The sequence below is a fragment of the Pseudopipra pipra genome, chromosome 25 (genome assembly GCF_036250125.1).
Source record: "Pseudopipra pipra isolate bDixPip1 chromosome 25, bDixPip1.hap1, whole genome shotgun sequence".
NCBI lineage: Eukaryota > Metazoa > Chordata > Aves > Passeriformes > Pipridae > Pseudopipra > Pseudopipra pipra.
In genome coordinates this window covers 2698974-2725499 of record NC_087573.1, presented here as the reverse complement: position 1 = coordinate 2725499, position 26526 = coordinate 2698974, and the positions used below count along the sequence as shown (strand labels likewise).

General features: G+C 51.0%; 1 protein-coding gene across 2 annotated transcripts in view; it reads left to right on the top strand.

Annotated features, from left to right (window-relative positions):
- The window catches only part of PLXNA2 (plexin A2), a 166445-nt gene extending 140672 nt beyond the window's left edge, over positions 1-25773 (top strand). For both annotated transcript variants that reach the window (XM_064635876.1, XM_064635875.1), the window contains exons 17-32: positions 326-419; positions 2138-2377; positions 2565-2708; positions 3827-4061; positions 5458-5600; positions 7737-8005; positions 11718-11784; positions 12420-12566; positions 12963-13122; positions 13249-13352; positions 17894-17993; positions 20077-20267; positions 20854-21023; positions 23040-23252; positions 23569-23719; positions 24916-25773. In XM_064635876.1, coding sequence (XP_064491946.1) covers positions 326-419; positions 2138-2377; positions 2565-2708; positions 3827-4061; positions 5458-5600; positions 7737-8005; positions 11718-11784; positions 12420-12566; positions 12963-13122; positions 13249-13352; positions 17894-17993; positions 20077-20267; positions 20854-21023; positions 23040-23252; positions 23569-23719; positions 24916-25011 — 2524 coding nt within the window. In that variant the 3' untranslated portion in view covers positions 25012-25773. The remainder of the gene's footprint in view (positions 1-325; positions 420-2137; positions 2378-2564; positions 2709-3826; positions 4062-5457; positions 5601-7736; positions 8006-11717; positions 11785-12419; positions 12567-12962; positions 13123-13248; positions 13353-17893; positions 17994-20076; positions 20268-20853; positions 21024-23039; positions 23253-23568; positions 23720-24915) is intronic.
- Positions 25774-26526: the final 753 nt, after the last annotated feature.

Below are 26526 nucleotides of genomic sequence, written 5' to 3'. Positions count from 1 at the left end.
CGTGGGCCTGGAAAGCAGTGCTGTGTAAATCATTAAACACTGCCACTAATTTATTGTCTTACGTGTTTAGTCTCAGCTCCCCTGATTTCCTTGGTTCCTCATCCCGCTGCCTTGCAGTGTTTGAGGTGGGAAGGGGGGGCAGCTGAGAGCAGAAAATCCAGGGGCACCCCTCCCCAGTGACTCAGGAGTGAGTATAAATCCCCGCTGGTGCCTCAGGTGGCTGCAGAAAACATCTTTCTGAGCTCAACAAGCATCCTCCCTGTCAAGCCCAGGCTCTGTGCACAGCCCCAGCTCCATTAATCAGGTGTCTCCCTGTTCTCCACAGCGGGCACACGCCCCTGACTGTCACTGGCTCCAACCTGGACGTGATCCAGGAGCCGAGGATCCGCGTCAAGTACAATGGGAAGGAGTTTGTCAACGTAAGTAGGTGCTGTCAGCACAGGGCAGCCCCCTGCATCCCCCCACCTGGCTGCAGGCACGTGGTTACTGGTGCCAGTGCTGTCTGTGGGGCCAGCCTTGCCATGGCACAAGCTGCCTGGGGGTATTTCCCAAATTTACCCAAATATGGGGACACGCAGAAATGGGAAATTGCTTCCTCAGCAGCACAGTAACCAAGGAGTTTTCACAGCTAGAAAGGAAGGATTTCATTTTAGATCATCTCCAACAGCTCAAATTTTCTCTTGGGGCAGATAAACCTGTTACCCTCCTGAAATCCCCCTTTTGTCAGAGCCCATGAGCCCTGAGATCTCTCCTTTTCCCAGCACCCAGCTCAGCTCTGCAGGCACGTTCTGATGGGAAGTCCAAGTGGAGCTGTCCCCATCATTCCCAGCTGCTCCACACTCCCCATTTTAGGCCTGTGCTTTCTGGAAAAGCCCAGAGCTGGACACTGAGACTTGCCAGAGCTCTGAGGCTGCTTAATTTAACTTAGTTTAGTCTATCCCTGGCCTCCTTCTATAAATAAACCTGTTTCCTCAGCTCTGGGCCTGACGAGCCTGTACCAGCCCAGGGAGGGCAGGAGGGAGGGGAACCTTCCTGGGCATGAGGCTCTGGGTGTTTTGGTGAGCTGAGTGTTACTTTTATGCCTCCTATCACCCTGGTGTTCCCACAGCAAGGAGTTGGTAGCAGAGTTTGGGGTTGATCTGGAATGCCACCTCCTTCCCCTATCTGTATTTTTTCAGTCCACGAGTGAGAAACTGGAATGAATCCCCAGCTAAATGGGAACTAGGAGATCTTCTTGTGTGCTACAAGTAAGAATTGTACCTCCAGGACCTCAGAAATTGTTTTGATCAAGTAAAACTGAAATATATTGTTTCTATGCAGTGATCTTTGTGACTGAATCTGTATTATCTTGGAAAGGGCAAATCACTTAGCAGTCTTTTCCCATTCCTTTTCTCCCCCTCAAGACCTTTTTCATCTGAGCTCTTTTTAAAAAGACATCTAATTTCGTTGCTAGCACTTGCAGTTATAGTGCTACAAAAATAATTCTGAAGACACGAAATCGAGTGAAATTAAATCTTCCACTTAGGGAGGGAGGCCAAATGGTTGGGCTCTTGCTGCTTTACAAGGCAAGAGTCCCATAAATCAGCCATCTCCCTGCTCTGAGGGCTGGAGGAGCCGTGGGTGTCCTCAGCCTGGCAGGAGATGACCTTCACGTTACCTCCAGCCCACGAGTGTCAGATGATCGTTCCTTTCCCTCCCTGGCATTTGGGAATTGCCTCTAACCACCCATTTGCAGCAGGGAGAAGATATTCCCCATGGGTCTTTTTCAGAGCTAGCATTGCCAGAGAGGATGGAACTGGAAAGAAAAGCAAAAAAAAAAGAATAAAGAGAAAGGAGAAAGGTCTGCTGTGCAAGCCACTCTTTCTGAGCTCACTCTCTATCTCTGCACCAGTGCCCTCGTGCTGGATGGAGGGGAAGCACCTTACCCCAAACCATGGTTATAACACATCCCTGAGCCACTAAGGTTGGGAAAAAAACCTCTGAGATCATCGAGCATCGAGCCCGGATTAAACATTTCCAGCCCAACCTGAATCCCTGCGACTTTCCAGGGGGAATTTAGGGAGTCAGAGCATCATTGTCCAGGTCAAGGGCGGGTTTTTCCTGTGCTGCCTCTCTCAGAGCAGCCCCTTCCCCACAGGTGTGCAAGGTGGTGAACTCCACGGTGCTGCTGTGCCTCGCTCCCCCCCTCAGCCCCGAGTACCAGCCCGGCCTGGACGCCGTGGAGCGGCCGGACGAGTTCGGGTTCATCTTCAACAACGTGCAGGCCCTGCTGGTCTACAACGACACCAAGTTCATCTACTACCCCAACCCCACGTTTGAAATGCTGAGCCCCACCGGGGTGCTGGAGCAGAAGCCGGGCTCACCCATCATCCTGAAGGTAAGGAGACACCACACCCCCCCACCCATGCCACGGGAAGAAAAATATCCCACATAGTGGAGTTTTATCCCTCCTTTGGAGAATGGGGTACACCAGCAGAGTGCCGTTGTTTGCACAAGCTGGGGATGAGCTGGAAACTGGAGGAATGGGCTGCATCTTTGTCAGTGTTCTCTCTGTTTGTCCCTAGGGCAGAAACCTGTGCCCGCCTGCCCCGGGAGGAGCCAAGCTCAACTACACCGTGCTGATCGGGGAAACCCCCTGTGCTGTCACTGTCTCCGAGACCCAGCTGCTGTGTGAGCCCCCAAACCTCACTGGACAGCACAAAGTCATGGTGAGGGACCAAACTCTCCATCAGCATCCCTTTCCCTCCCTCCTTCCCATCCTTTCTGCTCCTCCTCCAGCTCCCTGACTCGCTGGGATGCTGAATGCAATGTCTTGTCCAAGGGCTGGGAGGATTTTAGATCTTCGTGGCTGTCTAATTGGAAGCTTAAAATATTGATGTGGATTAGCACAGAGAAACTTTGTCCTTCCCTGAGACTCACTCCCTGCTATCAGAGCCTTCTAGAAGGAACAGATCTTTCCAGCAGTGCCTTTGGCACCGGGTACCATCCTTCCTCTGGATGAGGATGAGACCGTTCCCAGTGTTCTCCTCCTGTAGGGATCTCATCAGCCCACGTAGCCAGACCTGATCTGCTAAGTGGATGGAAAGGTTTTGCCTTTTCCTGCAGCAGAAGCCAGGAACATCTGAACACTGCAGTGGTTGGATCAACAACCTCATCCAGGGGAACAGTCGGTGCCTTCCTCTGCTTTGGTTTTGGGCATCGCTGCTTCCTCTGCTCCTCTCGCAGACCAAACATGCAGCTGCTGAAGTGCTTGAGTGGAGCCCAAATGAGATTGTAATTGTGATTTATTCCCCTTTAAGTTCAGCATCCAAAACATATTCAGATTATCACAGTGTGACTCCCAGAAGCACAACCTGGCTGAGAGCTGCTCGCATCTGTGGCCGGGGCACATCCAAGAAAAGCCTGTCCTGGCATTAACTCCAGCCTGTTTGCTCCATAGCTTTCACGTGGGGCTTTCTCTTCCCTTCTCTGCTCTCTCCTTCCAGTCACTCTGGTTTCTTGTCAGTGAAATTATCTGTGGGTTGCTAATGTCCACGGTTTACAAAAGGGAGTTGAAAGCTTATAAAATGAAAGTCAAATGGAGCCATCAGATAATAAGAACAAAGCCCAGATAGTGAAGGGCTGGCACATTTATCATCACTTGAAGCCTCCCTGTGTTCACATAAGCGGCACCCTCTGTGTTTGAAGGCAATTGGAGTTTTATATTCTTAAACAGAGGTGGTTCAGTGCTTCCCAAGGGATCTGTACAGCCCATGGAGTGGGAAGGACGGGGCTTTGGGGCAGGTGACACCCTGACTCTGCTGGTGACCTGAGCTGTGCTTCGTAGGTGCGTGTTGGTGGGGTCATCTTCTCCCCTGGCTCGGTGAGCATCATCTCAGACAGCCTCCTGACCCTGCCGGCCATCGTCAGCATCGCGGCCGGGGGCAGCCTCCTGCTCATCATCGTCATCATCGTCCTCATCGCCTACAAGCGCAAGTCCCGCGAGAACGACCTCACCCTCAAGAGGCTGCAGATGCAGATGGACAACCTGGAGTCCCGGGTGGCCCTGGAGTGCAAGGAGGGTGGGTACTGCCCGGGACCGGGCGCTCTCTGGGTGCTGCGGCTCCGTGCTGGGGTTCCCGGTTTTCCCAGTCCCCCGGAGTTTGCAGCCAGGAGCGGGGGGTGTGTGTGCCCCTGTGGAGTTTATCCTGCCCTGGGAGGGTGGGCAGCCACAAGTGTGTCAGCAGCAGACATGGCTCTGCTCCCTGATGTGCAGAGAATAGGATTAGAGCTTGATCCTGCTTAAGTGACACGCCTGGATCGCGTGGATCGCACGGCACAAGCCCCAGGGTGCCCAGCACAGCGTGTCCCCTTGTCCGATGGCTTTTTAGTGAGGGGCTTTCAAAAAGGCACAGAGAGAGAGGGTGCAGAGGAGGTTCAGACCCCCAAGTAACACCATGTATCCCAAAAGCAAGGCAGGAGGGCTGAAAAGCTGGTCCAGTCCCTCCTCCAGTCTAGAAATATAAGCTCAGAGCAGTAACAGGGCTGAGGGGTAGGAAAAGCTCCTCAGGCTTTTGCTTCTGGGAGATTTTGTGTGTCATTTGGAGCAGTCACACCTGCTGATTGCAAGTTTCCATATGGACAAGTCCTGTCCCTTGCAAGGAGGTGGCTGAGCCTGGTCCCCCCTGTGGTGAAGCCCAGGTGAAGGTGTTTTTTTGGGGGGTGCTGCTGTTGTTCCCTTCCACCTGGAAATGGGCTCAGTGAATCAAAATAAAATAAATAGAAAGCTGCAAATTTCACAGTGTATGTAGAGAATATTGCGTTGGGTTTGTTCAGCTGATTTCAAGGATAGCCTTGAAAGCACAGGGCAAAAAATGAGATATATTGAGGAGGAAACCCAGCTTTGGCATGGCACAGCCCAGCTGGGGTACAGAGGCCTCACTGAGCCAGCATGTCACACTTTGGAGAGGGAACAAGAGGAGACAGATACAGCTGTATAACACATGATATTATGTTATGAGAGGAAGAATAAATTCCTTCCTGACCCCTGCAGCAGCTTGGATTTGATCTGCATCAGATTTGATTATTTTGGCAACTGTTGATAGAGGAGGGGAAGAAGAAGAAAGGAATGGGAGGCACCAAGTTATGAAAATAGATCCTTATTTCTCTCTGCAGCCTTTCAGGGTGTTTTAGGTGTGTGCACACAGGTGTGAACCGCATACAAATTAAGCAGCATCTTTGTTCTCAGCATCTGCTCTGTGCAGCGTGTGCTCTCCTGCTCTCAGGCTGATACAGAGCCTCCAAGGGTGAGGGTCTGCCTGAGCTACAAGACCAGGGCTCCTCTGAATCAGCTCCTGAGCTGACCCATTTATGGGGTACAGGGAGAGCAGGCAGCCAGCCCTCCCCAAAACCTTCTCCCTATAAGCCTCAGCTCCCAGAGTTCACCTCTCTGTGTCCTGTTCTCCTCTCCCTGAACAGCTTTTGCAGAGCTGCAGACGGACATCAATGAGTTGACCAGCGACCTGGATCGCTCCGGGATCCCCTACCTGGACTATCGGACTTATGCCATGAGAGTCCTTTTCCCTGGCATCGAGGACCACCCTGTCCTGCGGGAGCTGGAGGTAACAAACAGCTGGAGGTAACAGCTCCAGCCCTTCCAAGTTTCCCTGACTGCTCAGAGAAGCCAGTGGGAAACCCTGAAGCACCTTTATACCTTCATAGCAAATCTTATTAGAGGCTCTGAGGTCAGTGGGGTGAGCCCAGAGTCCATTTTAGCTCAGGAGCTGCTGTTTTATCTCATCCCATGCTGCCTGTGGTTCCTTTTGGTTTCTCCCCCGTGGTGTTGCTTTATTTTTATTTTATGGGGTTTTATATTGCTCTAGGCCAGCAGCAAAGCATGTCAGAAAGGTTATGGGTGTGCTTTAAAGTCCTCCTTAGTCCCCTTACGGCGCAGGGGAATGCCGTGTGCCTGGAGCATCCTGGGATCATCCTGCCTGGAGCATCCTGCTGCTGTTCCACGGCGTGTCCACAGGAGGGCAAGCAGAATGCCCTGCCCAGGCATTCCGGCCTCTGAGCAAGCACTTCCATCTCCCTGGTTTTTCCACCAGGATGTGTAAATACAGATCAAAGATTTTCACTGAGGGTACAGAAGAACTGGGAACGTACAAGGGTCCATCAGGTGACCTCGCAGACGGGCCCTGCTCACCTGGGAGAGGGCCCAAAAAGTGATGGTGCTTCGAGAAACAGCTGCCACTCGGGAAGGGGCTGCCATCCTTCCCGTGGGATGGGGCTGCCATCCTTCCCGTGGGATGGGACTGCCATCCTCCTCACAGGGTGCCCAGAGGTACCAGGCTCAGCGCTGCCTCTCAGCGACTGGGATTGCTCCAGTAAATCCTGCAGTCCTGTTGCCTTCCACAGCTCAAGGGTTGGATGTAGGAGGAAGGAGTGGTGGTTGCTCGTGCTCCACAGGGCTGCACTGCTTTTCCAGGCAGCCCTAATGCCTCCATTTAGATTCCAGTGGGCCACCAGCACCAAGCAGTTGCTGTGGTGTTGATAAAACAGAACCAGCTTCTCCCAGCCCATTCCTGTGCCCTGAGTTTTCCAGCTCCATGCATTCTGTTTGCTGTTTGAATTGCCAACTAAGCTGATGCTCTAGCAAACAAATATGAATGCTTTTTGTTTTACTCGTGAAAAACAGAATTGCAGAAGTGATAAATGTGTTGCCAATTACACAGTTGCTTAATTATGTAACGTTAGTAAAACCAATACATAAGTCTCCAAGATGTTTGGTAAAGAGTTGCTTCATGTAGTTCATCATTTTCACTTGTAATGAATTACTTGAATCCGCAACTGGCTGAAAGCCTCAATTAATTTTTTACACTTGTCCCATAATAAAGCAATAGCCTAAATTAGTATTTAATTTACTTACAAGAGTGTCACTTTTTGTGCAGAACAAGCAGAACTGTGTGTCATTTATAGGGCCGTTAGCCCCAAAGCAGCAGCTTTATGGTGTGCAGAGAGTGCAGCTCAGAGCAAGGATTGAGGGGAGCTGTGCTGAGGGAGGACAGGAAGGGTGATGTTTGCTCAGGATGGACCAGGGACCGTGTTCAGGGATGCTCAGACCCTGAGAGATGGGGTGCTGGCTTGTGCACCCAGGGTTAGACATTACTGTGTACAGTTCTGTTGCCCCCAATATAAGGAGGACATGGAAGTGTTGGAGCAAGTCCAGAGAAGGGCATAAAGCTTAAGGGGACTGGAGCACCTGCCCTACAGAGACAGGCTGAGAGCGTTGGAGCTGCTCAGCCTGGAGAAGAGAAGGTTGTGAGGAGACCTCACAAGCACCTTCCAGGATCTGAAGGAGCTGGAGATGGACTCTGCATCAGGAACTGGAGTGACAGGACAGGGGGGAATGTGTTCAAACTGAAAGAGAGTAGGTTTAGATCAGATGTTAGGAAGAAACTGTTCCCCATGAGGGTGGTGAGGCCCTGGAAGAGGTTGCCCAGAGAGATTGTTGACTCCTTATCCCTGGAAGTGTTCAAGGCCAGGCTGGACGGGGCTTGGAGCAACCTGATCTGGTGGATCAGGTTCCTGCCCATGGCAGGGAGTTGGAATGAGATGAGCTTTAAGGTCCCTCCCTACCCAAGCCATTCTGTGATTCCACAGTTTCCCCCCAGAGTGCTGGCAGGGTGATGCAGGGCTGCCCTCCAGCCCCTCATCCTCCCGTCCCTCGCTGATGGACACGCTCTCCTCCACTGCAGGTCCAAGGGAACGGGCAGCAGAGCGTGGAGAAGGCCTTGAAGCTCTTTGCTCAGCTGATCAACAACAAAGTCTTCCTGCTGACCTTCATCCGGACGCTGGAGCTGCAGCGCAGCTTCTCCATGCGCGACCGCGGCAACGTGGCCTCGCTCATCATGACGGGGCTGCAGGGCAAGCTGGAGTACGCCACGGACGTGCTGAAGCAGCTGCTCTCCGACCTCATCGAGAAGAACCTGGAAAACAAGAACCATCCCAAGCTGCTCCTGCGCAGGTGAGGTCAGGGACAGCCCCCCAGGCTGGCACGGCCACGCTGCTGGTGGCATCGGAAGGGATTTTGGGCATTGGGAGGAGTTTCTTTGTGGAAAGGGTTGTTGAGCTTTGGAAGGGGGTGCCCAGGGAGGTGGTGGAGTCATCACCCCTGGAGGTGTTGAATGGACGTGGCACTCCATGCTCTGGGCTGGGGGACAGGTTGGACTCAATGGGCTTGGAGGTCTTTTCTAGCCTCAGTGATTCCGTGATCCAAGGGCTCTGTGGGTGCAGGGTGCTGGTGTTGGAAAGAAAACACAGCTCTCCGTGGAGGACTTCCATACATTTTTTTACCTGTCTCCAGCTCTCTGTGATTTCACAGATGGCTGAGAAGGTCCCAGACTGGATCCTCCAGGTCTCTCTGGGTGGAGAGCAGCATTTGTGTTCCACAGCTGGGCAAGGAGCTCCAGAGTGGATTAAGCGGCTCACCCAAGGCTGTGCTGGGAAATGGCAGAAAGAAAAGAGGAAAAAATGGTGGATTAATGTAGGGCAGATGAGCAGCCACAAGTAAAAGGCTCCCCCTGTTCTCCATGTCATGAGCCACCCTGTCCCACGTCCCTGTGGGCCCTGACTGTGCTGCAGAGCCTGGCTTGGCCACAGCTGCCCATGGGCTGTGCCTGGGGCTCTGCTGGAATCTCGCTGGAGTGAGGGGATGAAGGGGAGGGGAGGATTTCACATCTCCAGGAAAATTTCAGGGATTCCTCCAGCCACAATGAATATACTTGACAGGAAATTGCTTTAAATCTGGCTGTGTTTGCGGAGGCAATAACTCATCTCGGGGAAGGGAAGCCGTCTTAATTTCCCCCGTGGTTTGACGAGTCGCTGGGAAGGCGTCTTCTGCCTCTGCCATCAATAATGACTGCTCGTGGAGCTCCAGAAAACACAGGGATGGTGATGAGAGCTGGGCCCCCTCCTGCCTGAATTACCCAGCAAAGAACCAGGGCCGTCTGTCCTGCACCAGGATTTACCCATTTCACAGGGAACTTGACAGGGGGTCTTTCCAGGGATGAGGCATCTACCACCCCTCTGGGCAATTTGGGCCAGGCTTTCACCACCCTCATCATAAAAATTTCTGCTTTATATCTAGTCTGATTCCCCCCCCTTTTAGTTTAAAAGCTTTGCCCCTTGTCCTTTTACTCCAGATCCCATTAAATCAATGGCTGGAGCCCCGTCTCAGCCCTGAGCCCGGGTGTTGATGCACAAAACAACAGTCAGAGAATGTCTTGCTCTGACTTAATAAGGAGTGATCAGCCACAAAGTGAAATACATCTTTTTAAAATTTTTTGAGCTCTCTGGTGGCAGCAGTTGATAACTGACACTCAGCTCTTTCCCTCTTTCTTCCTCGTTTTCCCCTCTCTCTTTCTTCCACGACTGCCCCTCACGGGAGACAGCAAGAAAGTTGACGTTAAATCAAACAGCTGCTCTGGTTGCTGGCACTGAGCAGAGCACACGGCAGTTTGGAGACCTAGATAGAGCAGGGAAAATTAATAAAATACATATTTATTTTTTGGGTTCTCTCTCAGCTCGGCTTTGTTTAGGTTTGTTTTCTTCCCGGTGCCTCAGAAAGTCAGCGGAGCGGCCGAGGCACTGGGTGCTGGCATCAGATTCCTTTGGAAAGTCACCTCTGGATTGTGCTTTTCGTTATGTGGTTGGTGTGAGAAGGGTTTTCTCCAAGTCTAGGGGTTCTCTGCTGCCATGTTAATCCCCAGGAGCTTATTTTTTATTTTTAGAGCAGATCTCTGCCAGCATTCAGAGACCTGCCGTGGTGTGGAGCAACACCAGCCAGGGGCAGCACAAAGCCCTGCAGCAGATTTTGGGGTTCAACAGAGCCCTCCAGGTGTAGCAGAGAGAAGGAGAGGCCAGGCCTTGGGGTGGCAGGCAGAGTTTGGGGGATGGCTCACCCAGCCATCCCTTTTCCAAAGCAGAGGATGCAGGAATGCTCTATAAAGCTGTTCCCAGCAGCAGTGGAGCTTCTGAGCTGCCCCTTTCCCCAGCCAGTGCAGGACAGTGATGATTAACTCAACTGCTGGCTGTCCCAGCAGTTGGGATTTTGCTCTGCAAATATCTCGCAGCATCAGACTGTGTTGAGATGAGATTCAGTGCTTGAGGGTAAAGGAGAAATGGGATTTGACAGAGATGCTCCGAGGTGTTTCTTTATGCTGTTCCATTCAGCTGATCATGTATTTCTGATAAAGAAATAGAAGGAAACAGCTAGACATGGAGTATGCAGTGCCCTTCTCCCATGCAATATGCCCCAACTTCTCTGTCACTCCATATTTCAGTTATTTTTATGGAGCTGGTGTCAGGCCCTGAGCAGCCCACAGGGACAGGGCACAGCATTGCTTCACTGGGAGGACTAATTGTGAGACTTGCTAATTCTTAATTTAATATTCTATCAACAAAGTGGTTTATTAAATTAATATTCACCATCAAGTCCCGAATGTGCTGTTTTCTGAGGTTTCCACCTGTTCTTTAGTTTGTGTCACTGCCTCTCCGTTTTTCTGTGGCTGTTTGGAAGTGTGTTAGTGCTTCTCCTCTTTAACTGGGTGCCTGAAATATTTCAAACAGGAGAACAACGTGTGTGTCAATTTGTAGCATGAATTTTTAGGCAGTTAATCAATTCAGGCTTAAATTCTTTGGGGACCTGCAGACATTTTCACAAATTCCTGGCAGATGTTGCCATCCTAAGAGATGATGGATAATGTGACCCCAGGTCCGTTGGCCGACTGGTGTCAGTTGTTTGCTGAAATCTCTGGCTCCTCTTTATTCTTGATCTTGCTTTGCTTTGGGATCAGGCCCTGGTGCTTCTATAGTGTGTGGTTTTAATTCTAAGCATTTGGAATGCTGTGTGGATTCATGGCAAGAGGCAGTCCCTAATTCAAGGCAGCAGAGCAGATGGGGAAGAGTGGGGAAGAATTGGGTGTGGAGTGGGATGGTGACTGTCTCCAGGTCAGGGAGGAGGTCACCTGGTTCATGGTGAGGGCAGAGGGAGCACAGTCCCCAGAGGAAAGGATGCTGCAGAGAGCAGAGTATTGGGTTCATCCCTCTTTGCTTGCTGGAATTTGGACCAGATCCTGGTGTCAGATGCTGAAGGGAAGGCTGGTGGAGCTGGGCCAGGCTGGCCAGGGTCCTGCTCACAGCTGGCCAGGCTGCAGCACAGCAGCTCTTCCCTGCGTGGGTTGGGGACTGTGAGACTCCCTGCCACCACCACAGCCATCCTGTCCCAGGAAAAGGGACTGCGGTGCTTTAAGGAGAGTCTCTGGGTCCCGCAGAGCCGGCATTAAAAACTATCATTAGGAGCCATTGTATTTAAATTAGAGATAATCTCGGGCACAATGTGGGGAGAGGACACTGGGTGGGACTGGGGAGAAAGCTGCAATTTCCCCTCCATTGTCACTCTGCTGTCCCTGATTGCCGGGAACTGCCGCAAATCCCAGTGATTTACTGAGCCAGGCTGTAATTTGCACCACGTGCAAGGAGCTGAGTGTCACCAGACTCCCTGTCAGCAGCCCCATCAGGGCTGTCACGGGCTGTCAGCTGGGCAAGCTGCTGTCAGCTCCATGCAGGGAGGGGGGACAGTGCTGGCCACATCCTGCTGCTCTGGAATCCTGGTCCTGAGCACCACGGAGCTGTGCCAGGCTCTGGGTGTAATGTGTGTCCTCCTGGTTTCCCCCTAGGACCGAGTCAGTGGCTGAGAAGATGCTGACAAACTGGTTTGCCTTCCTCCTCCACAAGTTCCTCAAGGTAAGGAGGGATGGAGCACAGACCCACCCTGTCACTGTGCTGTCTCACCCACCTGCCATCCCTGGGGGGGGATCTGGGCATGAAACTCTTCCATCAGACTCCAAGTTAAAAGGTGCAGTAGCAAGGCAGGGGAGGTGGAAATTTGTTGGAGGTGCCAACACCTGGGGCTGCTGCTCCATGGTCACAGCCTTCCTCAGCCCTCAGGTCTCCTCATGTTATTCCCATGTCACAGAGTTTCTCTTACAGCTCTTTAGTACTTAGGAGAAATTCTCACATCTCCTGAGCTTCCATATTTTTTAACTTAATTTGTGGTTTTGGGAACCCCGCAGAATTTGTTTCGTGGGAGCGAACAACGAGATCAAGATATCAAATTCCGTTTTTTTACAGCCACATAGATTCAGGAGGGGTTTACCCTGCCAAAGACAACAAACCCGTGGAGCTGTGGAGCTCATGGGGTTGGCTGTCCTCTCCAGGAGCTGCTGGGGGCCAAACCTGGGTTGTGTATGTGCTGAGGAGTGAGTGGGACCGTGTCTCTGCTGGGAGGAATCACGTGCCAAACCCATCTGCAGGCCAGTGGCCCTGGAGGAGAGGCACCATCACCTCTGTGTCAGCTCTGCTGTCCCTCTCTCGTGCAGGAATGTGCTGGAGAGCCACTCTTCATGCTCTACTGTGCCATCAAGCAGCAGATGGAGAAAGGCCCCATTGATGCCATCACAGGAGAAGCCCGTTACTCCCTCAGCGAGGACAAGCTCATCCGGCAGCAGATCGAGTACAAGACTCTGGTGAGTGATGCTGGAGGAGCTGCCAGGGAATCACTGCTGTCCCTCCCCTGTGAGCTCTGCTGACCTTGTGATTAGGACACTTCTGTGAGGCCTGAGTGCTGCCAGTGCAATAAAGACCCATGTCCAAGTGAGGTGCATCCCTAATTTTCTGGTGTAAATAATCTGAGCCAAGCCTTCGGAAAGGCAGGTTTGAGGGGAATGTTTTATCTCCCTTGGGCATTGAATATGGACATCCAGGACTCTTACCTTAGAAATAATGATATAAATATACTTGATGCAATAGCAATTAGGGCTGCAGTGGGTTTTTTTAATGAGAAAAGGCTGTTGTGACACGGGGTTACATTTCTCCTGGGTGCTCATCCTTTAGAGCATGGTGTGTTTCTCCTTCTCTTCCAGATCCTAAACTGTGTGAACCCAGATAATGAGAACAGTCCAGAGATCCCCGTGAAGGTGCTGAACTGTGACACCATCACCCAAGTCAAGGAGAAGATCCTCGATGCTGTGTACAAAAACGTCCCGTATTCCCAAAGACCAAGGGCCGTGGACATGGATTTGGGTAGGAGCTTCCATGCCTGATCGGAGGGGGGTGATCAGAGAGGCTGACTGGGGATTCTTGGTGGGTTTTGCAGAGCCTGGCCCCTCTCTGACCGTGATGTGTGCCTGGTTTTTGCCTCTCCCCCAGAGTGGCGGCAGGGCCGGATCGCCCGTGTGGTCCTGCAGGATGAAGACATCACCACCAAGATCGAGGGAGATTGGAAGCGCCTGAACACCTTGATGCACTATCAGGTAGGGAAGCAGCCCCAGCTGACAGAAAGCAGCTCCCAGAAAGCTGCCAGGAGGAAGGAAAGAAAAGCAGGACGTCGATTCCCAAGCGTCTCGTCTGCCAAGACAGACAGGGAGGTCACGTTTGTGTGATAAACCAGAAGGGTTCAATGTGCTTCTGCATTAGGTGGGAAAGTAACCTTGACATGGATCTCAAAGGAACCAGCAGGGTTGAAAATTGGCTAAATTAAACCTGCCAGCCGTGGGAGGGAGACAGAATGAACAGTGGTGAGGGCTGAGCTGCCACTGCTGGGCATGTGGGGCCAGGGAAAGGGTGACAAGGGGGGCTCAGGTCGTTGGGTGGGGGGTCTGAGACAACCAGGAGTGCAGCAGGGGAGGAGGGGGAGTCTCTGCCTTCCCTGAGAGCTTTGCAAACGCCACTGGTCTGATGCAAAGCACAAGCTGTAGCAGCAGCTTCTCTCTCATACTCATGTTCCTCCTGTGTGTTGACTTTGGGGCATTTTACGGGGAGGGAAAAAGGGAAACAGAGCAAATACTTCAAATACTGTCACACAGGAGGGCCGAGGGAGTGCTGGGTGGGGTACAGGATGAGGCCAGGTCAACAAAAGGGGGATATCAAGAGCTCCTCCTTGACATCAAACCTCTTAAATCCCCAAGTCAGGTTTCAGGAGGTTTGTCACTGAAGTCACATAAAGTGAAGCCAGGCAGGGAAGATGCTCAGTCCTGCATCAGACAGGGTGGGTGAGGTGGCCTAAGGAATTATTGCCATCTCTAACTTCTGGGCACTGCAGTGCTTGTTGGAAAGGGCTCCTTACACTGTAAGAGAGGTAAAGAGGAGGCTGAGGAAGGTTTGGTTTCAGGGAATCAAAGGCTTTTCCTCAAAGCCTGTCTGCAGCAGAGGATAACTGCATTAATTGGGACCCGTAACCTACTCCTGTCCATCACTCCCTCCCCAGAAGTGCTTAGTATTTAATCTGGCATCTTTCCCTGTTTATACACCATCTCCAGTCCATCAGCCTGGCTCACGCTGTGTGAGTTGAATGGGAGCCAGTATTGACAGGAGCCATGTAATCAGGGAGCGAGGCAGGAGAGTGGCATAAATATGCACCGTGCATGTTAAAAAGAACCTCGAGGGTCAACTTGGGCGAGCAGCCCCCAGGATTTAAACACAGATCGCCGTAAAAATGTCACAGGAGTTGTGCAGATTAATTCCATTGTTCCTAAAATCTGTTTTACCTGACAGTTGCAAGGGATTAACCAACATGCAGGGAAGCAGCGAGACTTTATTATGCCTTGATCTTTAAAAGTCATCGTGAGGAAGTCACAAGTGAAAGCTGTGCTTGTCTGATGTGTGGTGGATGCTGGGGGAGGGAGCACTTTCATTTTAGTGCCTGTGGGAAAAGCTGAGCCACAAGCTTACCCTTAAAATAAACAAAACCCTTGCAAGCACTCGAGATGCTGCAGCTCTTCCTGCCATTTGAATGTCAGCTGTGCTCTGGAAGAAAGGAGAAGTTTGCTACCAAACATCTAACCAGGTAGATGCCACGTGTCTTCCTGCTCTGGCCCGAGCTCTGCACAGCCCAGCTGAGCTGTTTCACTCATTAAAAAGGAGCCAACTTCTCTTCACTGCAGCAGAAATCTTGTCAAGGCAAGGCTTTTGCCAAAAACAAACAGCAATATATATATATATATATATATATTTGCTATTCCTACCAGGTTGTGTTTCTTTCCTTTTTTCTGTTGGAGCAATAAATGCTTTTATTAGGCATCAAAAATACAGATGCTCCAGGACTACACAGTAAAACAAATACGTGGGCAAAGGCACAGCTTAAAGAGGGTATAAAATCATTTGAGTTCCAAATGCTGCTTTCTCACCATTTAACAGGAATGTTACCCATGAAACAGGTGTGGTTCAAGCCATTAAAATATATGGAGATTTCCAGAGGACTTGTGAAGATGATTTCTAAATTTCTGGGGGAAAAACAAATGAAAGCTTGCTTTCTAAAGCTCTGCCCATCTTTTATTCAGAGCTGTCTTGTCTTTATTCTGATCTGAAGGCAAAGAGATCTCTGGGTTTGCACGTGGAGGTTGGAGATGCACAGCTCATATTTCCATCCAGGTGTGTCTTGGAGAGTTGCTCTCACCTGGGAGGCTGCAGGAGGGACCAGAACACCCCTGGACCCCCCAGCCCTGCCCTGCTCCTGATTCCTGGGATCCCTTCGCTCCTCAGCCCCATTCCCTGCATCTCCAGGGCTCCAAACCACCCTCCTCCTCCCTGTGCCCTGAGGGCTCTGCAGAGGGCAGTTATTTAACTCCAGGAGTTTCTCAGCTCCACCCCTGGCCACTGGATTTGACACTATTACATTTATTTTCTACATTAGAATGACGAAAATATAATAACTGATCAAATGGATTTTTCATGGGAAGCCTTTGCATACAACACCAAATTGGATTTAAAGAGAAATATTCATCTTTCTAATATTTTTGAACCACTTTATAAAATTATGCAGTGAACTGTACACCTGCTGCTTATTTCTTCATTTATAAAAATAGATGTATGGCTTAAATAGGTGTAATTCTTTGTTAAATTCTCTGGAGCTTTTGTATGTGGTAAGGAATTATATTACATTTGTGTCATATCCTTTTGGCTTCATGGCTATTAAACTCCATGGGAGAGCCTCACCCCGTGTGGTTTCGCTCAAGAAAAATGAAACACTGAATTTAATATTAAATGATTTACAGTGGCTCACGCAGGGTTAACTCAGAGGCAGCAGAGCATGAATACCTGTCAGCCACTGCGAGTCTGGAGAGGCCAAGAGGCTAAAAAACTGTTTTAAAGGGAAAATTAGAAGGACAAAGGGAAGATTTGTGTGGAAAATGAGACTCTGGAGCCAAGGGTGGCAGAGCTGGAATCCTCGCTGCCCCACGCAGGCACAGCCCGGGCTCCCACCTCCCCGCTCCAGGTTTTATTTCTCCTCTCTTTAAGGTGTTTTGTGCACCACGTTTCCAGCTTGTAGAATGATCAGAATATTTATAAAGTTGTAAAGCAACCAGCCAGCTCCCGGGGCGTCTCTGGGGCTTTCTGGGAGCGTGGCAGCGGCGGAGCGAGATGGGAAAGGAATGCGTGTTACATCTGATGCTAATTTGCACGCTGGTGGTTTTTTAGCTGACAAGAGCCATTCGACCCAAAATTTAGAGAGTGAGAGTGCTCTTATGTGTGTGTGTGGAATTTTTAATGCCTCTCTCCCAGTTAACCACAGCCCTGGTGGAAACGGAGCCGCTCCTCCGTGGGAGCACCCCGGGCTCAGGTTTCTCCCTGGTGGAACTGAGCTGGAGTGGCAGCTAAGAACGGCCTAAGAAAATAATATCAGCACTGATCACTTCTTCCTTTGGCTTAACAAATTGCATGAAGTGAGGCAGGAGCAGACAAGGAAATAATGGAGGTGTTTGGAGTGTTTTTTCTTAGAAATATCTCACTTTTGTGCCGTGAACCACAAGTGACTATTATTTCCACTATCACCAGCAATAATAATAACTCGCATTTCCATGAAACCTTTCATCTGAATGGCCTTGAAAGGCAGCACAGGGCACTGTGTGAAGCTCACCTTGTGGCTGCAGGTGTTGTACAAACACCTGGAGAGGCTGGGGAAGCAAAAAACACCTGGAGCATCCCATGCACAGGGTCAGTGCTGAGTCCCTCACAGGACTCCTGGCAAATAATGGAGGATTTAGCCCCAAAAGAAATTCCTCCAGCAGGAAGAGGCATTTCTTTTGTGCAGGTCCTCTAAAAAGTGTGTTGGCTGGGCCCTGGCAGGCTGTGGTGACTCTGTTCTCTGCTCCCTTGCTGTGCTGCACGACAGGTCACAAGTTCAAAATTAAAAGCCACTCAGGCCCATTCCCTGGAAACCTGCAGATTCTTAATTAAGGGGAATAAGTTAGAAAACTTCCAGTGACTACTGGATTTATAGGGAGGATAAAATTAAACATGGCTACTAAAATCTGCTGTAACAAAACCTTGTTAGCACTAATGTTCATTTATAGTTTGACTTCCCAGTGTTTAATTCCTTCTCTGGAGCAATAAAGGAATAACAATTAAATACCCTGAAAGATGGCTTTATGACTTGCTCAGCTGTAAATCAAACTTTTAAAGTTCGTAAAAATTGCTAAAATAAAAAATGGTTTAATAGGAATGTTTTATGGCCCATAACGTTATTACAGCCCTTTTATTCCCTCTGCATTGTTACTTTAATTGGATCACAACAATTCTTGAGATTCTCATTTTTATTGGATAAAGCATAACCTTAAATCAGAACGACCAAAAGCATCTTCAAATAAAAAAATAAATCTTTGATTTATCACCCCTTTCCCTCAGGCTCTGGGCTGTAGAGCTGCTGCAGACCCAGCACGGGGCTCTGCCAGGGCTGGGTGGCTCCCTGTGCCCACCCTTGGCACCCTTCTGCCCAGGATTTGCTAGATCAGCAGCTGGTGATCCCAACGTGGAGGGTGGATCCCACTGACCTTCTCCTCCTCCTTTGCCTCCCCAGGTGTCCGACCGCTCAGTCGTGGCTCTCGTTCCCAAGCAAACCTCCTCCTACAATATTCCTGCCTCTGCCAGTATATCCCGGACATCTATCAGCAGATACGGTAAGAAGGGATGGGAAATGGTGGGTTTTGCAAGGAATTAGGTGGGGGAAAAGCAGCAGATTCCCCCCAAAAAACCGCCCCACACGAGCCAAAATGAACACCCAACAGGAAAATGTCCTTGGCTGCTGGTGTTTCCTTGCAAAGGCTTTTCCATCTATGAGCAGAACAGCCAAAAGACCAGAGAAGCTGAGAGGAGGGAGAAGGGAATGCCAGGCACATGAGTAGCCTTTAGGAATGTTGGTCCTGGGAAAGTCCAGGGAAGTTGTTTGTCTCAGAGGGGGTGGGTGATGCAGAGCCCCTCTGGGGCTCCCACTGCAGGAAAGGAGCTTTGTGTCCCCTGCATGACAGAAAAGCCTGAGTCCTTCACCTTTCCCTTCTCGAAGTGGAGGATCCTGAGTTCTTTGCTAATGGGTCAAAATAGGGAACAGCAATCTTAACACAGAGATGTGCCCACCTGGGAATTCTGGATTTGCATAATAGCAGGGCTCAGCACATTCCAGAGGGTCCCTGAAGATGCTGCAGCCTGAGTAAATGAGTCTGTGAGGTGCCAGGTGTGCGTTTATAACACTAAATCCACAATAATAGTAATAATATACTTCCATAAAAGGCAGCAGTGGCAAAATCTCTGGTGCGCTGATCTTTCATTATCGTTCATTTTGCAGAGTGTTTTACAAGCAAAAAGTCTCCTGACAAACCCGTCTCCTCCTCTTGTTTATGGCTCCCAAAATAATGTTGGTTTTTTTTTTCCTTGAGCAAGGGTTCTGAGGAGCCAAAAATAGGCTGGTCTTTAGGTAAAATCCAGGAGAAAAGGCATTTCTCCCTGCGTGGTGTAGATCCCCCAAATGTCCAGCACATCCCACGCTTCAGGTGATGGAAAAACCAAGGCTGGGTCACACAACCTGACTCCTTACAGCTCATTGATCTATGTCAGCTGGCAAAGCTTTTGCAAACTACCAATGTGAGCGATCATTGCTCATGTTAAGATTAATATTTCTAATTGTGCTGACAGAATTTAAATTAGATACTTATTTACTTCCCCTGTTATATATCAGTACGGAGCTGTGTTTAAAAATAGAATTATTAGATGCTTTCCTAGCTGTCCCTTTGTCTGTCTCCTTAATTATATCAGTTGGAGTACTCATTTATCTAAGCCTTAATCAGGGATGAAAATCCAGCTAGTTTGGTAATGACTCAAGTATTTCCCTCGGCTGATTTATGATTGATCCCCGTACTCTTGACTAGGAGGTTGAGCAGTGAATTCAAGGCTAAACTTGAGAAAATCCACAAGGTTTCCAGAGAACAAAGAAATTTAGTGAGAGGAAAAAATCCAGCGAGGGGCACAGCCGGGCTCCTCAGCCTCGTGTCTCAGCTTGGAGACACCGTGGATGGGATCCAGGGAGGCACATTCTTTGGGAAGTTAAATACGTAAATAAATATATGTCACATCCCTCCATGGTTCCTGAGCAATTAAGGGAAAGACTGTTGTCTGCCTGCCTCCTGTTGAGCTCCCCTTTCCCTTCAGGGCAGGAAGGACAGCAGGAGGCTGGACCCGTTCAGCCCACGGATGGCACGGCTGGGGTGCAGGACTGGCCTTGGGCTCTGCAGTTGATGCTCAGCTTGAGCCCTTGCTGCTCTCCTGAAAGCCTCAAGGACAAGACCAGCAGTTTCTTCTGCCTTTTGTGCTCGTTGTGCTGGGCAGGGTTTTATTATTTGCAGAATACTGGACAAAGCACAAGACTCTGGCGCTGCAGGAGTTGGTGCCCGGGGTTAACGTGTGTGAGCTCATGGACAAATCTTGTGTGGGCCTGTATGATGAGTTCACATAAGGATGTGAATGGAGCAGGAAAGTCCATGTCTGAGTGTGAACAGAGAAAAGCCCAAGTCTGAGGGACTCTATTCAGTGGAGACCAACACATATCAACATTTTGTTGGTGCCTGGGTGGTTTTATATTTCACCACCCCATAAAAAAGCCGGTGCAGGTGGTTTGGGCGTTAGCAAATGTGGTGGTGTCACTGAGAAGAGACAGGGGAGTGGAAAAAGGGTTTGCTTTGAGTGTGACCAACTTCTCTTCCCATCATCCAGACTCCACCTTCCGCTACACCGGCAGCCCCGACAGCCTGCGCTCCCGGGCCCCCATGATCACCCCCGACCTGGAGAGCGGGGTCAAGGTCTGGCACCTGGTCAAAAACCACGACCATGGAGACCAGAAGGAGGGAGACAGGGGCAGTAAGATGGTGTCTGAGATCTACCTGACCAGGCTGTTGGCCACAAAGGTAACTCCCGTGCGCTGGATTCGCGTGGGAAACGCACAGTGAGGTTCATCCACAGACACTTCTCGGGGGTCCTGTGCAGCCCCTGATGATGCTCAGCTCCCAGGAGGTCTGTCCCTGCTGGGTTTTCCTGGGACCAGGTGGGTGCTGGAGCAGCAACAGAACCACAGCCCAGATTTCCCCACACTCAAGGCTGTTGCTGCAATTCTTACTTCTTTTGCACAGTATTAAAACACAAAGAGTGTTTTAATTTGCAGCAGTGCCTGCAAATATTTACCCAGTTTCCTTGACCGGAGAGAGTTTTCCTGTCTCTCCTCCCATGTTCATCACCGTGGATGACACAGATGTGCTTTGGAAAGCCAGAAAAAAATGGTTTCAGGTTAGAAATAAAGAGCAAATTCAGCCCTGAGTAGCTGCAGGCCAGAGCTTTCCCCGGGGACCCTCCAGAGCAGTCAGCGCTCGGAAAGACCCCGACCTCGTTATTCCTATGGGGTCCGTGGCAGCACTTTGAGGGGCTGGTAACATCTGGCTGCTTGGCCAAGCGTGTGCCCGTCCCTCCCCTCACCCCCTGGGTTGCTGCTGCCTCTAGGGAACGCTGCAGAAGTTCGTGGACGACTTGTTCGAGACGCTGTTCAGCACCGTGCACCGCGGCAGCGCGCTCCCGCTCGCCATCAAGTACATGTTCGATTTCCTGGATGAGCAGGCAGACAAGCACGGCATCCACGACACGGATGTGAGGCACACGTGGAAGAGCAATTGGTAAGAGGGGGAGGCAGGTCCGAGTGTTGAGCAATTGGCTGTGTCCTAGGGTGGAACAGAGGTGGGGAATTGCTTTGGGAAGGCTGGGGAGCACCAAGTTGGGCAAGAGGGCACAGTCGTAAGCTGCGCCAGGAAAGGTTTAGGTTGGACATTAGGAAGAAGTTCTTTACAGAGGGACTGGGCATTGGAATGGGCTGCCCAGGGAAGTAGCAGTCACCATCCCTGGAGAGATTTAAAAAGAGACTGGATGTGGCACTCAGTGCCATGGTCTAGTAGACAAGGTGGTGTTGGGTCAAAAGGTTGGACTCGATGATCTCAGAGGTCTTTTCCAACCTGGCTGATTCTGTGATTCTGTGGAGCCATGCAGCTTCAGAGCATGAGATGTGCCACAAAGCCGTGCAGATGCTTTTCAGCCAGCACTGATGCTGCCCCGGTGGATGTGGCAGTGGGGTTTGATCCTGGGTTGGGCTGCCAGTGTGGTGTTCATGGAATCACAGAACCATAGAACATCCTGATTTGGAAGGGAAGGGTGTTAAAGCACAAGCCTGAGTGCTTGTGTTCAGCAGCGTGCACCACAGCACGTGCTCAGAGTCCTCTGCCCAAGTGGAAGCTGGAACCAGCCTCTGATTCCCACACTTTGGAAAGAGCCAGTCTGTGAGTGGGAGGCAGGGCTCCATGCCCACACCACCCTGCCTGCACAACCCTGCTGTGGCACAAATGTCAAGACTGCCTGGGAGGGGAGAGCTCAGCCAGTGGCTGCACCTTTCCCATCACTTCAGGCAGCAGCTGGAGCATTTGGGCATCAGGAGGAGGTGGCACGGGGGGAAGGAGCCAGCCCCATGTACCATCGGCCTTCTCCAAACAATAACAGCTCTCACATCTCTGCCTCTGCTGTTATTTTAGGATTAAAGGCTCCATGGGTTGTAAATTTACCTCTGTGAGGAAAGAAAAAAAGCACAACAAATAGTTGCTTCCTAAAGATTTTGTATTTCCCCCCTGAGTCTCTCGTGGCTTAAAAGGCCTCTAATCATCGTGGCTGCAAAAGCCGGGTTCCCCACTAAGGCTGTGGGAAGCTCAAAACAATTCCTTGAAAGCCTTAGAAGAAGGAGTTATTGGGGTAAAAATTGTGGAATCGACAAGAAATTATGAGACCTCTTAAAGCAATAAAAAAAGGAAACAATGACCATCAGAGTTTGGCCCGCCAGAGGCATCATACCCCAGGAGCCCTGGCCCTTCCTTCTCCCCGGGGCATGGTGGGCTCAGCTGAGCTGCAGCATTCCCAGGAAGGGAATTTTGGTGGGGAGATGGGAGCGGGCTTGTGCCACTGGAGCAGGTCAAAGCAAATGGAGGCTTGGAAGAGGGAGCTGCGTGTGCTGGGGATGTGGCTGAGCCGCTCACCTGCAGTGCAGCAAGAGTTAAGGCTGCAGCCTTCAGCGAGCTGGGGAGACAGAGGGAGCTGAGACTTGAAAGGTAATAGAAAGCAGCAGCTGTTTTTTTGATCCTGCTATACAGCCGAAGAAAAAAAGGAATAATAATTCCCCTTTGATTGCAAAGGCCTCGGGATTTGGGGACAAAGCCTCTGATGCTGCTGCACCTCCCGCGGATGATGGGCCGCGGCGTGGCCGGGCAGCGGCTGATTAGTGTGGGGGTGACTGCCCCAGGCTCACCCCGTGCTGCATCCATCCGCTCTAACTAGCTCAGTTTAATGGGCTTCTCACAGAGATGCTCCCCCAGAACCCCCAGACACTGCCCAGCTCTGCCCTGGCACAGCCAGCCTGCCCTCCTGCCCCATACCTCCTCCACTGTGCGGGATCAGAGCCCGGGGCGACTCCCAGGGCAGCAGTGCCCAGCACAGGCATGGCAGGATCCATCACCAGCACTCTGGACAGCACTGGGCTAACTGGTGCTTCATACCCCTGGCCCAGCTCCTGTTCAAATTCTATTCTTATTCTTCAGCATGTGCCCTTTCCCAGCCTTTGTCTTCACATCTAATTTTGTTTCTCGCTTGCCCTCCAGCCTCCCCCTCCGATTCTGGGTGAACGTAATCAAAAACCCCCAGTTCGTGTTCGACATCCACAAGGGCAGCATCACGGACGCCTGCCTCTCCGTTGTGGCTCAGACCTTCATGGATTCCTGCTCCACCTCGGAGCACCGCCTGGGCAAGGACTCCCCCTCCAACAAGCTGCTGTACGCCAAGGACATCCCCAGCTACAAGAGCTGGGTGGAGAGGTGGGCAGCAGTGTGGGTGGGGGGTGCTCTGCTCCTGCCCAACCTCCCATGGCCGGTGATCACAGAACAGAATGTTGGGAAGTGGATATAGAACAGCTGGAAGGGACTCACAGGGATCATCGATGATTGCAGCCCCGCCGAGCATCGCTGCTCTTATTTTCAGCTTGTTACAGACCGCAATCCTGTTTTCTAGACTCAAACATGAAGCGAAATGATGTTCTTTTCCCCGCAGAGCTCAGTTTAAATCCCAAGGGGAAAAGGAGCATTTCAAGCCACCGTGTTTCACGTGCCCTCCCCTGGCCTCTCCTTCCCACAGGTATTACGCCGACATCGCCAAGCTCCCCGCCATCAGCGACCAGGACATGAACGCCTACCTCGCCGAGCAGTCGCGCCTGCACGCCGTGGAGTTCAACATGCTGAGTGCCCTCAATGAGATCTACTCCTATGTCAGCAAGTACAGCGAAGAGGTGGGTGTGCCCTGGGCAGTGATGTCCCCTGGGTGTCCCCCGGGGCAGTGATGTCCCCTGGGCAAATGGTGTTCCCTGGGCAAATGGTGTCACGTGGGGAAAGGTATCCCCTGGGGTGGTGGTGTCCTCTGAGCAGTGGTGCTCCCTGGACTATGGTGTCCCCTTGGGTGATGATGTCCCCTGGGGTAATGGTGTTCCCTGGAGTGATGGTGTCCCCTGGGCAATGGTGTCCCCTGGGGTAATGGTGTTCCCTGGAGCGATGGTGTCCCCTGGGCAATGGTGTCCCCTGGGGGAATGGTGTTCTCTGCAGCCATGGTGTCCCCTGGGGTAATGCTGTCCCACGGTGTGTGTGTGACAGACCAGATGCACTTCAGTGCAGTGGTGGGTTGTGCAGTGATCCCTCCTGCTGCCACCCAGAGCTCCCCTTGCCCTTGGTGCAGCGTGGCCGTAGCTGGCAGCGCTGCTGTCCCGCTGTTCTCTTCGTGCACAAAGAGGTTTGGGTCCTGCAGCACAATCTCAGGAGGGCTGAGAGCTAAAATATTGTGGGAGCACCTGGATTCCTCAGCCTTGGCATGCACCTGGTGCAGCCTGCTCCTTAATGCAGTGGAAAATCATCATGACCCACTGAAGCTCCCCAGAAACATCCCTGTCTTTTGGGAAGAGCGCGGTCCAAATCCCACGTTGCAGTGACGCAGACTCCTGTTTGCAAAGACACCCTGGCAGCGTGAGCTCCTTTAATGAATGCATCACTTGAAACCAAGTTCTTGCCATCTGTTCCACCCCTTCATTTCTCAGCGAGAAGAACCTTATTTTGCAATTACGTCCGTTAAAAGGGAGGGTTTTGTCATTTAATTGCGCGTACGCGTTTGCCACACAACGCCGCGGCTATTTTCCGATTAAAGGGTTTAAAAAAAATCTCATCAGTTCCGTGCTAAACGAGACAAGAAGTGTTGGAGTCCAAGGTACAGGGGAGGGTCAGAATGATTTTGTTGTGCGGGTATTGAGCGGTCCAACAAAGCGACGGCGAAGCACTGGGCGCGTTGCTTCACCGTTTATTTTAGTTTCACACCTCCCCATTTCGAGTTGCTCACATCTCGCTGCCCACCCAGCTCCTCCACCCCCTCTCTCACACACTGATTTCTTTCTCTGTTTCTTTTTTTCTCCCCCCCCCCCCCGTTTTATTTTCTCTCCCCCAGCTCATCGGGGCTCTGGAGCAGGATGAACAGGCACGTAGGCAGCGGCTGGCTTACAAAGTAGAGCAGCTTATTGGGGCCATGTCTATTGAGAGCTGAAGAAAGGTCGTGGTGCTCAAGGCTGGCAAAGGGCAGAGGATCACATGGACTCTCGGGAATTTAGAGGGAGAACAAGCAAGGAAGGCGCTGGACACAAATACCAAGGCTCTTCTGGAGCGAACAGAGACTGGCCCAAGGACTGACTGCATTCAAAAATCATGTAGGAACAGGTTTGAAAGGCAGGAAGAGAAGAAGATAAAACATCTCAATCCAAGTCCGATCAAGGTGGATCATTTTTTCGAGCATACATGGAAAGAAGGAACCTGGATGTCTCCATGACTGCTGCTTTGCATGAAAATTGTTTGATGTATATTAGAAAATAAAACTTTATTTAAAGGCCTTTTTTTTTTTTTAAGAAAAGGAAGAAAAAGTACAAAAAAAAAAAAAAAATAGAGCAAAAACCACAGAGGCCATAGAGATAATCCTGGCAACAAGGATCAGCTCTGAATCCTGTCCTCGAGAGCCTCCTGAGGACGCGGCTCAGACATTCTGCGAACGGACTCTCACACCAGTTGGAACGTCTGGAAAACCGAAATCGTCTTCTTTTTGGGATCTTATAAAACAACATGAGCACAAGTTTGCACCACACCTTTCTCCACTAAGTGAAATAGCGGTTTAGCCTGAAAATAGTTCAGTGGCTGAGTAACTTATAGGCACTAGAAGGAACTTTACCTGAATTGCAAAACCATCAGATCATCCGACCTGTCCTGAAGTCCAGCTTTATCAATGTATTTATATAGTGTCAATATATATATTTTTTTTAAATCCCATTTGCTGTCGAAGGAGGAAAGATCAGAATTTAAATGCTTTTTCCCATTTCTACCCCATTCCACCTCGCAGTGGCTGCGGTGATCCAGCAGTGATGGGCTCAGTGCCTGGCATGACTGTGATGATCCAGCAGTGATCTGGCAGTGTCCAGCATGGTTGGGATGATCCAGCAGTGATCTGGCAGTGTCCAGCATGGTTGGGATGATCCAGCAGTGATCTGGCAGTGTCCAGCATAGCCACAGTGATCCAGCAGTGATCTGGCAGTGTCCAGCATAGCCACAGTGATCCAGCAGTGATCTGGCAGTGTCCAGCATGGTTGGGATGATCCAGCAGTGATGGGCTCAGTGCCTGGCATGACTGTGATGATCCAGCAGTGATCTGGCAGTGTCCAGCATGGTTGGGATGATCCAGCAGTGATCTGGCAGTGTCCAGCATGGCTGAGGTGATCCAGCAGTGACCCATCCAGTATCCCATTGCTGGTCCCACGTGAGCCCAGCCGGCGTCCTGCCCTCACCACCCCCGGGCAGAGCTGGGATGACGCCTCCAGGGTTGATTTTGGGGGGTTTCTTGCAGCCACCTCCCATTTCTTGCAGCAAAACCCGACAAAGCCCCGATGTTTACAGTGGGTGATACTTGAAGAGCCTGGACATCACAAGAAGAGACATTTGTTGCTCTTCTCTTTGCCACGCAGAGCCAGTTGGCACAGGCTCCCTTTGGGTTTCTCTGCCACGCTGCCCAGGGTCAGGA